We start from the raw sequence: 14941 nt of genomic DNA on the forward strand, positions 1-14941 counted from the left end.
TTAAATCAGAACTTTGGAGGGAGTTTTTGAATCTTCTGATTCAAATCTGGACTTTGGTGTGGGTTTGTAAATCACATGATTTGGATCGGAAATTCAGAGCACAGATCATGAATCATTTGTTTCAGATCAGGATTTCGAAGAGGGTTCACAAATCTTTTGGTTCAGATCGGAGGTTTTGGAGTGGGTTTGTGAATCATTTAACTTAGATCCGGAGCAGATTCATAAATATTTTGATTCAGATCGGAAGTGTTGGAGTGGGTTTGTGAATCATTTAATTAAGAGCAGGAGCAGATTCATGAATCTTTTGATTCAGATTGGGACATCATTGTGGGTTCACAAATTATTTGATTCAGATTGGGACTTCATAGCAGGTTAGCGAATAATTTGAATCTGATCGAAACTTCGGTGCGGGTTCGCAAATCATTTGATTCAAATCGGGACTTCGGAACGTGGATTGTGAATCATTAGATTTACATCGGGAGCAGATTTGTGAATCTTTTGATTCAGATCGGGACTTTTGTTGTGGGTTCGCAAATCCTTTGATTCAAATCGGGACTTCGAAACGCAGATCGTGAATCATTTGATGTAGATCGGGACTTTGAAGCGGGTTTGTGAATCTTTTGATTCAGATCAGAACTTTGTAGTTGGTTCATGAATCTTTTGATTCAGATCAGATCTTTGCACATCACAAATAATTTGATTTAGATCAGAACTTCGGATATTGTTTTTTGTAAATCTTTTGATTCCAATCGGGACTTTGGAACGTGTATCAATAATCTTGTTTTTGTTTTTGTTTTTTTATGAAACAGGAGGCCTACAAAACATCAAACAAAAACAGCAGTTCACTTCAATGTCTGACTTTATTATATAGGGTCTATTATAATTATGAAATTATGAAATTTAGATCAACTCTAATCTGTTGTTTGGCTTCTTCATATTTAAGGAGAGAACTGTTGTTTTCAAAGTCTGACATCTCTTGTTTTGATTTTCTAGGGCATAGAATTTAGTAGATACCATACCAGTATGTCCCTACCAATATACAGTATTTGATCAAACAATTAAATGTCTGTTTACATGCTACACCCTTGCTGAACAGTCAGCCTGTCATTATTTCGTAAGAATCCAGTCCACTGTGTCCTGATTAAGTGTTTGGGTTTAATTTGCTGTAATGAGACGCTTGCTCTACTTAATCTCTTATGTAATTGTCTAGCAGTGACACAAATTTGAGATTTTTGAAATGATCTAATTAATTAAAGGCTAGATAAAACAGGCTTATGTGCCATTGGTTTCTTCTTTTGTGTTCCACCGAAGAAAGAAAGTCATACAGGTTTGAAATAACATGAGGGTGAGTAAATAATGGCAAGAGTTTTCATTTTTAGGTGGACTATACCTTTACCACAAAAACAGATGTAAAAGAACCTGTTAACATAACAGATGTCATATTAAATCAAAGGCTACATAAATTTTCCTCTCTATAAAATGTCTTTGTATCATTTGCAAAAGGTTGGCCCTATAAAACCTAAAACAAGAGGCAAAAAAATGGAAGTTTTCCCTTTCAGGTAATGAGACTTTTTCTGGTGTCAGTGTTATTCTCTGTGACATTCATAAAAGCGAGTTATTGCTTAGAGGAAGACTGCTGGCAGAGAGAGAGAGAGAAAGAGAGAGAAAGAGAGAGAGAAGGATGTACAGTATGTGTGCCCTGCCTTCTCTCTGCCTTATTTCCTGAGTTATCTGCATTAATATTGAGTTTTATGCTTCATTACACCCACACCTTTATATGGAAAAAGTGGATGATTAAAGTGCTCTGTGAAGCATATGTCTTAAAGTCATGGTGTCATTTAAAAGAATCATGAGCTGTATGAATAAGTTATGGAACAGCCGCTAAGCAAGCAGAGCCAAACTATTAAGAAGGGGAGAGAGAGAGTTCTTATTCGTTATACTTGCCTAAAACATTCATATACTATAGTGTTGGCTTTGATACTGAGCTTCCTTCTGCAGGCTCAGAAGAGTCCAGACCTTCTCAAATTCTTCACTTAGTTATGAAAAGAGTACTTATTTCATCAGACAAGCCACAGTATGCACAAGATGACAGAATTTTATGCAACCAGTTGACCTCTTTTCTTCTATGTTTGTGGAGTTGTCATTGTGTTTTTGGTTTTTAAATGAGGCCTATTTCAGACGTTTAATGTTTCAGGCAGACTATTCTAATTGATGTTAATCAAACATGCAGTCTTTGTAGTTGAATCATTTTATTTAGATGAAGTATGGTGGCCCTCAAACACTAATTAACTACTCTTGTTGGCTGTTTACCAAAAGCCCTTTCTGGAAGAATCCAGTATATGAGCTTTAACATCCAAATACCGTCTCATCCAATGCTGCTCTCATATTGACGATGACACTGCAGCCTAACGGCACAGGTTTTTAATGCTTTTTACACTTAGAATACATATAAATCATTAAAGATTTCCATAAGGCACATCATACTTAGAACCCTTTAAAAGTTCCATAAAGTGTTCAATCAAAATGAAGAAAAAAATGTTATGCATCGTGGGATCATGTGACTTACAAAACATACAATAGTACACTATTTTAAGATTAGCAGTGTAAAGTAAGATTAGTAACAGAATTGACAGAACCCTTATTTGTACTCTTAGAAGTAAAGCACAAAGTTATGGTTAAACATTTAAAATCATTGCATAGATGTTGTATTGTATTGCTCCTTTCATAAAGTAGCATTTATTTTAATATTTCTGAGCCTGACACAAATATTTAGAAAACAGCAAAGAAAATCCCTTCAGATCTTCTCAAGTACAATGAAGACAGGCAATGAATTCCTCATGAAGGGTGGCGGGAAAGATAAAGTTCGCAAGTTGCTTCGAAGTTGCTTTCCGTCATTAGTCTTTTAATACTTTAGGTGCTGTTTATAGAAGCAGCGATTAAATGTGCACAAGTTTTCTGCTTTTAAGTGCTTTATGAATATCGTTTAGTCCCTTAATGTGTATTTTGTTACATTAATTTGTAATATTGTCTTCTTTCTGTAATAGTCTGAAGTGATGCACTCTAACACATCTTCATTAGGACTCTGATTTATTGGTCTGAACTCAAAGAAATAGGTTTCAGAAGCCAATATATAACGTACTATATAATGATTATACTAAATTACCAAAATAATATCACAGTATAATTAGTGATGCTAAGATTAAGAACAATCTCTCCTCTCCCATCATGAAAACCACACCTACATTTATTAGCCAGACTGTTGTGTTTGTTCTCTGTGGAAACACATTCTGATTGTCACAGTAATGTAAATAACATCTGCCCAATTATCATGATTAGTTTTCCTAGAGTTTTTAACAGATGTACGGCTCTACCACGTCACCCTATTAGACATATGCTAGCGCTGTAATTGATTCTCTGCGAGGTTAATGTGAACATCTGAGGGGGCTTCCAGCAGGGCAGATGATTCCTCAAAATGTCTCAGTCGAGTTTTATTGATGTTTTTGGCGAAGGGAAAAATTAATCCCCATTAGACTTTATCACAGCTGTTTTAATAGATGAGGTTTATTAATAAAAAAAAATGTGATAACTGATAAAGCTGAAAGTGTCAAAGCTTTTGAGATAAAGTCAAAGACGTTTTAATTAAATATAGCTGTAGCTGATCAGTGCTGGGCTTTTTGTTTGAATATGTTGTTTGTTATGCTGTTATTCAACAATAAAAAACAGTGTAACCTTTTGGGAGAAAACTCTTTGCCACCAGTTCTTAGTAGGAGTATTAGTTTTTGTCTTTTTATGAAGAAAACAGTTTGCCTTTCTTTTATATTTTTTGGGTCTGAAATGTAAAGTTGGTAATTGAAATGTAGAATTTTTTTTAATGTTCTGTAAAAGTTAGTCTATTAAAATGTTTAAAATAATGGCACTAGTTTTACTGTAATGTGAAATGGCTATATTTACACTTTTTATCCCCAGAAATTGAGGGTGTTTTTCCCTCCACATGTGTTCCGTGTCCCCATTAATTTGTTATTCCATGCACCTGTGTTTCCCCAATTATCCTGCGTTTATAAGCCCTAGTCCATTCAGTTCATGTTTGTCGGAGATTGTATGTCCACCTATGTGTTTCCAGTGCTCCTGTCTACCCTGTGTATTCCCTTGGAATATTGAATTAAAAGAAGATTGTTCTGTGCATTCCTGGTTTCCTCATTCCTCGCTCCTCGACTTAGGCAAAGTGTGACAAAATCTCCGACCTGAAAACAGTTACCTCCGTGTTTTCCCCCCCAGTGTTTTATTTCTGTTGTGCCCATATGGATCCCTTCACTCGCCCTGAATTCTTCCTCTTCCTTCTACTGGAGCAGGGGGGAAATTCACTAGGGGGTCATACCAGTTTCTGGCTGTGGCACCATCTCACCACCTATCTGGACAACACGGCCAGCCTCAACACCTTGTGCAGAGCACCGTCATCCAAAGATGGCCCTCAAGCAAAATTCACTGCCTTTGTGGAGTGGACACTGGCGAGAAATGGATCTCCGGTTCCCAGGAATTTATCGCCTGTGCCACTCCTGACCCAGAGCCCAGCCCACCATCTCCCCGATGTGTGGAGCGCATATCCAAGCCCACCGCTGACAGAGATCCAGAGCCCGCCATGACCAACGAACCATCGCTAGAGAGAGTGACAGAGCTAATGATCACGTGGACCCAAAGGCTGTGACATCAGTTGAGGTGTGTGAACCAGCAACAACGCCTGCCACAAGGGAGAAAGCCACGGATGGTGTGAGAGGAGCTCTGCCCCCTGCACCACGGCTGTGGGTGAGCGGAGTATGAAACGCCCAAAGGGCCAAACCGAGGAGGGGTATCTAGTAGACTGGTACTCTGAACTGCCCCCTCTCCTCTCTCCGTCATCTACGCTGGTCTCGCCCAGCCCTCCTTCGTCCTTGGTTCCCTCGTCCAGCCCTAAGGGGATTTCCGATCCTCCAGTGCCCGGTCCTTGAAAGTGCCCTCCAGTGCCTGCTCCTAGTAAGTGCCCTCCAGCTCCGCCTTGGTCCGGCATCAACCATCCTGCGCCTTGGGACTCCACTCCTCTGGCTTCACCTCATCCCTCTGGCTCCGACAGGCTCCTTCATCCCCTCGGCTCCGCCTTAGTCCTCTTTCACTCCGGCTCCACTGCAGCCTCCACATCTCTGTATCATTCGCCTGCACCATCTGCTCCACCTAGGACCTCCGGATCCTCTCCGTCGCCATGGCTCTTTGGCTCTCCTCCTCCGCCTCGTGCTGCTCCACCACCTGCTCCACTGCCGTTGGTCGGCCCCCTGTAGTCGGCGGCCATTCCTCCTCCATGGCTCCTCCCTCCGTCGGCTCCACTGTGGGTGGACATCATGGCTGTGTCCTGGATCCAGCTGGACTCCTCCTGCTCCAAGCCACTCCTGTCTCCTCCCTGGTTCCTCCCTCCATTGCCTCCAACCTGGACTCTGTCTGCTGGCCCCCTCCTGGGTGTTCGTCCTCCTCCTGAGCCCCTTCCCTAGTTTCCCACCCTTATCTATCTATCTGGGAAGTCGTGACCTAGTGGTTAGAGAGTTTGACTCCTAACCCTAGGGTTGTGGGTTCGAATCTCGGGCTGGCAATACCACTACTTGGGTGCCCTTGAGCAAGGCACCGAACCCCCAACTGCTCTCTGGGCACCGCAGCATAAATGGCTGCCCACTGTTCCGGGTGTGTGTTCACGGTTTGTGTGTGTTCACTGCTGTGTGTGTGCACTTAAGATGGGTTAAATGCAGAGCACGAATTCTGAGTATGTGACACCATACTTGGCTGAATATAAGGTCCCTTTACTATCTATCTAGATAGGTGTGTGTGTACTTGTTTATGCCACATTGTGCAACAAGGATAGTAAAACCTGAAATTTTTGACATTGCGAGGGGGGAAAATGATTCAAAATAGTAAATGATGTTTATCTGAAAGTGTAAAAATGCAAACAGGTTTTCTGTAAGTAGTAGGTTTAGGGTTAGGGCAGGGGTAGGTAAGTTTGGTCCTAGAGCCGCAGTCCTGCAGAGTTCAGCTTCAACCCTAATCAAACACACCTGATTAAGCTAATCAATGTCTTCAAGATTACTAAGGCTACAGGCAGGTGAGTTTTTTTTTTCAGGGATAGAGCTGAACTCTGCAGGACTGTGGCTCTCCAGGACCAAATTTGTCAATCCCTGGATTAGGGGATAGAACATATTGTTTGGTCAGTATAAAAGTAATAGAAGTCTATGGAAAGTCCTCTCAATTCACAGAATCAAACATGCTTGTGTGTGAATACATCATTTTTATTTTAGAAGCTAAAAAAATATGAATTTCTTTAAATAAGCATTCCCACAATTCCCTGCATGAACTATCATGTTTGTTTACATTTTATTTTTAACATGAGCGACCTGATGATATTTTTTGTTAGTGTGCGCACTATATTATAATCGATCAAAGTTTTTATTAACTTCATCATCATCACTTGATTTCTTTCTTTCTTCTTATTATTATTGTACTGTCTGTGAATAAGTATATTTTACAGAAATAGCCAGTTTAATTGCTATTAGACAGAGCTGATAGAGACGAGGTGACATTTGGTGACTGACGGAATAGCGCCTTTAAACCCTCTGAGCGGATGATGATGATGATGATGATGGTAGTGGGGCGAGGGCAGGGCGCCTGACGTGTCTCTTCATCATCAGCTTGTGAGGAGCGCACGGTGACACTTTATCGCGCTCTTCTCTCTCGCGCTCTCTCATTCCGACTCGAGCGCTGTGCCATGCGAGCGCGTGCGTCTTCGCGTGCCAACCTCGCGTGCGCTCGGAGCGTCGGATCCCGGCGCGATGCGGGAAGTATAACGAGAGCTCAGATGTTTGGAGGTTCTCCACTGGATTGTTGGTAAATGTTCCTGCCCCACTCTCTGACGACCATGCTTTATTTCCAGCTGGTGATCATGGCGGGGACGGTCATGCTGGCATATTACTTCGAGTACACGGACACGTTCAACGTGCACGTGCAGGGCTTCTTCTGCTACGAGATCGCGTACACGAAACCCTACCTCGGACCCGAGGACACAAGCGCCATCCCGCCCGCCCTGCTGTACGCGGTGGTCTCCGGGGTCCCCACGCTGCTGGTGAGTCACTCAAGACAGTGCCAGATAGGGCTTGAGGTTGATACATGATAACTTGATCGATACGCGATTAGTTTATATTGATTATCATTGATAAATGCTTTGTATTTGTTTATAAATGAATGAGTATAAAAGCGATTAAGCTTGAGATTTATAAATGATAACTTGGGGATATGTAAGTGTTTAGATTGATAAGTGATCAGTTGATTTATCTTAAGTGCTTTCACAATTATTGAGTAAAAAATGATAATTGCATCAAGATTGATAAGTTATTTCAAACTGATTTATATCTGACTTCATATAGACTTACCTGTTAAGTGTTGATTAATTGATAATTGATTGAAAGCACACCAGATTAGTAACTGATTTATAGGTTATTACTTGATATTTGTTTTCCCTAATAGAGGAGGTTATAATTTATGTGATTTTTATATTGGTTTTCAGTGATACGTCATTTTAAATAATTTGTCAATTAATAATTACATTAAAGGTTATCAGATTGATGTGATCACTTGTTATTGATTGTTTTTAATAAGAATAATGATTTGAGTTTTTGATAGTGATTTTCACTTGAATTTATTTAATTATTAGTATTTTTTTATTTTTTATTTTTTTGCATTGATGGATTATCAATTGAATGATTGCATGGAAGCAAATCAAACTCGAGATGCAAAACTTGATTTAGACTTGATATTTATTAACAGAGTATTAGGTTATGATTGTCAAGTGATTTTCATATTGGTTTTCAATTATGCGTCATATTAAGGACCTCACAAATTAATAATTACATGAGAGACTATCAGACCTGAGATTGATGTGATCACTTGATATCGACTGTCATTAATAGTTATTAATACTGATTTGAGTTTGTTGATTTTCACTAGTTTTTTTTTTTTTTTTTTTGATGCAAAACTTGACTTCGATTGATTAGAGAAATGATTGCATGGAAGTAGATCCGGCTAGAGACTGATTAGTGGTTTGATATTTTTGCCAAGTGCCATGGGATAAGTGGTTCTATAATAACTAATACATGACTTGTTTTAGATTTTGATTGGATAAGTAATTTTGCTTGATTTCTGCTTTGATTTTTAGACATATGCAAACGAACACTTTAACATGCTATATATTTATTATTGATTGAGCAGCGTGCAAGTGATTGTATGAAAGCAATTCAAGCTAGAGATGCATAAGAGAGAGGTTTAATAAAAAAAACACATTTGGGAACACGTGCAACAGTGCTGTGTGATGCTGTCTGAGGTATAGAAATAATGCACACCATGAGTCTTTAAGACTTGTGTATGAGTCATAGTCGACACTGCTGTTCATCATCACCTTCACATTCAGATACATTTCAACTCTGCTTATTGTGTATGTTTATTTATAATTTAAAGGTTTTTTTTTTTAAACCATTGCATAGAATACTAATTTTCATGCATGCAGGACTGTATAATTAACCAGATCCAAATATGTTTACTGCACATGTTCCGTCTTGGTAAATCAGCATAATGAGATTTCATTATTCCTGCATGCATAAATTAAACCTGCATATCATAAAACCCCCTCTCCTTCATATCTAGCTGAAGACGAAGCCTTTGATGTTAGATCACAGCAGGCACTGCCCCAATACTGAATGCCTTCATTAGTTTGACTATTCACTGACAACTGTGTTCACTTTTGGTTTCATTTTTTATTTATTTATCTTAGGATTGCTTTTGATCATTTTGATTTAGATTTATTTGAGTTTGTTTCTGCTAAATATACAAGAGAATGTCATGCAGATTTGTATTTATTTATTTATTTATTAACTTTTTCTTGGGTCAATAACATTCAGTGGACAATTTATTATTATTTTTTTTTGCCATTCAGAAATTTGGTTGGAGATATTTAGTTGCAAGTAAATGCAACCCTATGCCAGGGTCCAAATGTCATTTTGGCTACACGTGCCACAAGTAAGGAATAATTGATGATGGGCAGTTGAATTATTAGAAAAATACTGCACACCTAAGTTACTATTCTGTGTTATTGTGAAGCCCCAAGAAAGGCACAAAAACATTATAAAGCACCACCAAGAGCAATGTGTAACATTTTACCAGATCACACCTATTTATTTTTATTTTTGCCCCCACTAACTGTTTTTATTTATAAAATTATTGTGAACTCATCATTTTTGTAGAGTAACTTTTGCTGCTGAATTATCCACTAACCTAGTTTATGATACTATTTTTCTCATATATTATAATTATATATATATTTATTTGTAATTTTTAAAAAAAAATATTTAGTAGATTGTGAATAACACACAAAAGAGTGATGATCAGGTCAACACACAATGAGGTAAAAGAATAATTAAAAGAAAAGAAAACTGTGCTGGTATCGGATCGGTATTGGTATTGTCCGATACTCAGAAATTTTGGTATCGGATCAGTTCTGAAAAGTTAATTTTCTTCATGAACGGCGTCGTCGTTACCTAGCTTGTATAAGAAATGTCATGTAGCTCTTGTAGCTAAATTATTTTACTAATAATTGAGTGGTTTTTGGCTAGAATAAACTGCAGTGTGGACAGCCAAAAGTATGGCAGTTTTTGGTATGTTTAGCTAGGCTGGTATGTCTTCATATTTCGAATGCAAAAGAAGATGAATGGAAGAAAGAAAATTAAATATAAATACTTATTTTCAGTGATTCCCTCCTAGACCGTTTCCAGTCTCAAATAGATGCATTTTTCATTTACAGTGCTGTCAGATTATAAGTGTTGCTACATGGCAGCTCGGTTGTTATATTTTTTCCCCCATCACTTTTCTGAGTAGCACAGACAGATATTGGCTCTTGTTTTTTTTTAGACAGTAAAAATATCAATGAGGTCGCAACACTGTGACCCCAGCCAGAGCTGTCGTAAAGAGAGATGAACTCTATCTTCATAAAGTAGTGCTCATAAACTCCACGACGGACTCGTACTGAAACCATCACGTAGTGATTTGTAGTCTGAAAGGCTTTCGGGAAAGATATGAGCTTCAGACAGGGTTATTGCTCAATTTGAGCTGAAATTGGCAAAAATGACATTGATGCGTTAAGGTGTGGCTTAAAGGGGAAAAGTCTTGCAAAAGCGAATGATTAAAGAAATCCCTCAACATAAGTCCGCTGCTGGATTTGGATGCGATTGTGCGATATCACACGTAGAGAGTCAGACGTTTGGATAAGGCAGACTAGTATTCCCATCACATCTTCATTTAAAACAGATTATATGTAAAATCCTATTTAATACTGATAAATCTTCTGATAATGAATGGAATTTGATGATCACTGTCAAATGTGCTAAACCACAACAAAGCCCATTCTTCATCAGAGATTATAATGAACAAACTTTAATGAGCAAACATTTAATGACTTTTCATGATTTACTTCATAGTGCAAGGCCGGGCCAATAGCTGTGGCAAAATTAAAGAAATATTTCACCCAAAAATGAACATTTGTTGAAAATGCACTCACCCTCAGGCCATCTGTGATGTAAATGAGTTTGTTTCTTCATCAGAACACTTTTGGAGAAATTTTACATTACTTCGCTTGCTCAATCATTGGATCCTCTGCAGTGAATGGGTGCCGTCAGAATGAGAGTCCAAACAGATGATAAAAGCATCACAATAATCCACAAGTAATCCAAACGAACCCGTCTACATCTTGGATGGCCTTAGAGAGTGAGAACATTTTCAGCAAATGTTCATTTCTGGGTGAACCATTTCTTTAATGTGATCTGTCATTTTAGCTCATGATTTGCAAGTGCACTTGTATATAAAAACGGCTTATATTGAATACCAAACGCAATCTCATGCACACTCATTAAAACGCCCCTATCAACATGTGCCCTTGAGCGAGACACTTAACCCAGATTGCTCTAGGGGGACTGTTCCTGTAATAAAGACGTGCTGAAGTCACTCAGGACAAAAAAGCAATTACCACATGACTAATAACTATAACTAATAAGCTAATATAAGCATGCCCATATTTCTCTGACTCCCTTATGAAAAAAGCTTCCAATTAGTGTTTTACGGCTTGATGTCATTTTATGTGAGTCTCATAGAAATGTCTTATTTATAAGAAATAATATCTAAATAAAGAATATCCTATTGTGAGAGCTTTCTTTTTTATTTATTTTTATTTTTTTGCATGTACAATTTCATATTAAGCAAATTTTGTTCAAAAATGTTGTAACTGTCATACTGCAAAACATGATGTCTCAACATAATAAACATTAATTTAAAATCAGTCTAAATTTAAATGCATTGCAAATATTATTATGATAAATACTTTATGATTTAAATAATATATATTTTGCACACAATAATTATTTATTAAAATATTATATATTAATAGTCCTAAAATATACCTCGTGTTATTTGTTTATTTACTTTTTGATCAAGAGGTGAAATATGACCCAGATATATTCATGAAAATTTCATGCAGTTCATTCACAAATAACTTTTTATTTTGTATTCCTATTTATCTCTATCTCTCTTTTTTTAAGAAAGCAAACTGTTTTTTTTATTGTCAGATGGTATCATATTTTGTGTGCACAGTATATAAAAATATATATTTGTGTGTGTATATATTTGATTTATACAGAACTGTCATCAAAAGGTTCAGGGTATTTCAAAAGTTATTTGTAAATATGGTACATTAATGATTTGTTAAGGATTTCAAAAGGCAAAGTTATCAATTAAAATTATTAAAGTGTTATAAAACACTGAAAATCCCTTTTCCTTTTTTTTATTGAGTAAAGCATATGCTGTTTTTGATCTCTGTCTCTCACTGACTTTGAAGCCTCTGAATTGGTGTTTTTTTTTTCTATTACGCTTGCAAACACTGTTTTTTTGAACCACAGATACAGATGACAGCCGTCTGCTCCTGAAATCATCATCTTCTATCATATCGACCTGTTACAGATGTTAAGGCTTTCCAACTACTTCTTTTATATCTTGGTGTACACTTGTATATAAAAGTAGAGTTCACAATTGAGTCATTACTGCCATCAGGGACAATTTAACAGCAGTAGTTTCTATTATCAAAAACACAATTTTATGGCAATTCCACCATTATGCTTTCAAACAAATATGGTATGTACTGTAACTGCATCCATTTAGCAGTTTACGACTGTTTATATTAATGTGCATAGATTCAGGTGCCATTTATGTAATCGTTAGATCATTTAAATACAGTAAATTACTGCACAGTTCGTAGGTGATCACACTTATCCTGATCATTCCCAGTTAAATCTGTAATACCACTCATTATATTGAATGTATTTTGTCTGGCATACTTTCTTTCAAAGTGGGAATCAATAAGTAAAGTACTTAAGATTACAAAATGAGTCTCTGTCAGTACTGACCACAAACAAAGTCCCTGTAAGCAAGTCAATTCACTTGGCAGCCATCTTAGTAATGAAGATGTACTGTTGTTTTGTCTAATGACACTCTGTTGTAGAATTTTATAGATCGTAGAGAAAGGTCTTCTTTTACTAGCCCAATGTATTGGCTATGGGCTAAAAGACAAGATGTGCCATTTTGGTGTCAGCATCAAATTAAATTTAGAAACATATACATAAAATACATATTAAATGCAAGTGAAGTGTCTACTTTTTTTGTGAAAATAAAATGTCAAAATATGGGTGAAACAATGTTCCAATGTCAGTCTGCATAATAGATATATTTATAAAAATGTTGGCTTTTATTGGCAAATTATGGCTTTTTGTCTCATAAATATGATTTACCGAAGCGTGTGTTTTTTCTAATGTGATAGAAATGAGCTTCCATATGAAGGTGATGAAAATGCTTGTAAGTACTGGTTAGTATCGAGTTAGTAATTTCCTCTTTCTGGGACGAAATCACATGAAATCATTCTTAATCCTCAATTTTCAGAGATTATTCAACACGTGCACCATTGCTGAGATTTGGTTTTGCTTAAATCTCTCATGTTTATGTCTCCGTGGTCTTAATATATTTATAATCTTCTGTCAGTTGTCCTTTCACATCCCACTAATGATACTGAATTCAGTGGCTGAAGGGTTTCTGTAAAAAAAAAAAAAAAAAAAAAAAGGTGATTTTAAAATTGTAATGAGGAACAACAGGAAGTTTTGACTCTGGAGTTTAGTTTCACAACATTAGTATATTCTCCTTATTCAGTACATTCATATAAAAAACCTCTAGATTTCTCTCTGCTCTATGAAACAATCTGAAAAAGACTGTCAACAGAAAATGGGCCACAAAGAATATGAAATAGCTGTTCATTAACATAGTCCAAACAAATATCAGTCCATTGTCAACCGCGATCATCTGGGCCCTGCGAGAAACCAACAGATGTTCATGTCTAGCTGAGTGATCAGGACTTCATGCTTGAATTGGTGTGTGTTTATGGAGTTTTAGCCCATTAGGTTGGAAATGGTTGAGTTTACTGACCCACTGTTGGGCATTAGCATCAGGCTACACATCATGATTGTGCTGTCATCTATTGGAGTGACGTTATGCAGAAACATGAGCATATGTTTCTGTAAAGCTGTTAATTAACAGTTTTAATCCAAGTTTGTGTAAAAATAAGAAGCCAGGAAATGAGTTCAGCTGTATCCTTTGGATGTTTCGTCCTCTTCTTGAGCTCTACAGGCAGCACTTGAGGTTGGCAAGCTTGTGTGAAAACATACAACATAAGAGCGTGGTGTAATGTTGAGGTATTCCTGCTGAGGTGCATGACTGTAACCTTGTGCTTGGAGCTTAACCCTGAATATTAAACCACATTTATAGTTTTCATGCGCTTGAAACCATCTGTACTATAATAATTGTATATAATCTTAACCCGTTTCAGAATATTAACAGGTTTTAACAAGTGAAAAAAGTTTGAATGTACATGTGACAGGGCCATTTAAAATGCAATCTAGTGCTTAACCACTGACAGTATATACACTGTTTAAAGCTCATTTAGTTAACCTACTTTTAGACCTCCTGTTGTTAAGGCAGTCATACTGTTTTAGTTTCTAATAGTAGTTGCTATGAAAGAATCCTTTCCAGCATGTCCTTACAAGCAGCTCAACCAATGATGTGAGTTTAGGGCGGGGCTATCAGTTTGCTTGACCAATGGGATATAGGGAACCTGTTTCGGGAAACCTGATTTTTTTTCTTCTGTTCTCCTTGATGATACTAGTGGTACAAAAACGGCATGCATCACCTTTAATATCAGCATGATATTAATCTCATTATTCAGTGCAAGAAAAATATGATTTCATAATCTATCAAATAAATTGCATTCCTTTTTTAGCAGACATCCCCAAACTCACTTATTTTTCCAGCCCTCTAAGTACCTGTTGTACAGAGACCATTTTTCACAACCCAATAAATTCCTAATGGATACAATCAAGTCATTTTTTTCCTGTTGAATATCCTTCTTCATTTGGAAATTGTCAAGCTTTTATTTTTCCTGTGAGGTTCTTGCATTACATATGTAGAAAAATGCAAGTATACATTTAAATTGTATGTACATACCATGATAGTGTTTAAGTTTTCTCTTAAATTAGTTTTTGTCTACAAATATATGCTATGATATAATATGTGATTTATCTGATTGATCTACACCTTGTGTAAGTAATTTGATTGACAGCCCTGGTTTAAATCTATTTCCTGATGGATGTAGAGATCAAATAGAAGCAATGATGTGTTTCTCAAATCGCTATGTTGTCCACCCCCCCTCCCCTTATTTTTCTTGTCTTTTCTGATCATTTTCTCTTCTGCTGGATGCTCATAACCTAGATTCTGCAGTACGTATGTGTGTAAAGCCTTGAGC

The 14941-nt window shown here is 37.1% G+C and overlaps 1 protein-coding gene across 3 annotated transcripts in view; it reads left to right on the top strand.

Moving 5' to 3' along the window:
* The window catches only part of LOC132115759 (phospholipid phosphatase-related protein type 5-like), a 57919-nt gene that overhangs the window by 8682 nt on the left and 34296 nt on the right, over window positions 1-14941 (top strand). For 2 of the 3 annotated variants that reach the window (XM_059524168.1, XM_059524169.1), the window contains exon 3: window positions 6941-7129. In XM_059524168.1, the coding sequence (XP_059380151.1) occupies window positions 6941-7129 (189 nt within the window). Of the gene's footprint in view, window positions 1-6637; window positions 7130-14941 lie in introns of those variants that run through there. The other variant, XM_059524170.1, reaches the window with a different exon arrangement.

This window comes from Carassius carassius, chromosome 35 (genome assembly GCF_963082965.1).
Source record: "Carassius carassius chromosome 35, fCarCar2.1, whole genome shotgun sequence".
NCBI classification, from domain to species: domain Eukaryota; kingdom Metazoa; phylum Chordata; class Actinopteri; order Cypriniformes; family Cyprinidae; genus Carassius; species Carassius carassius.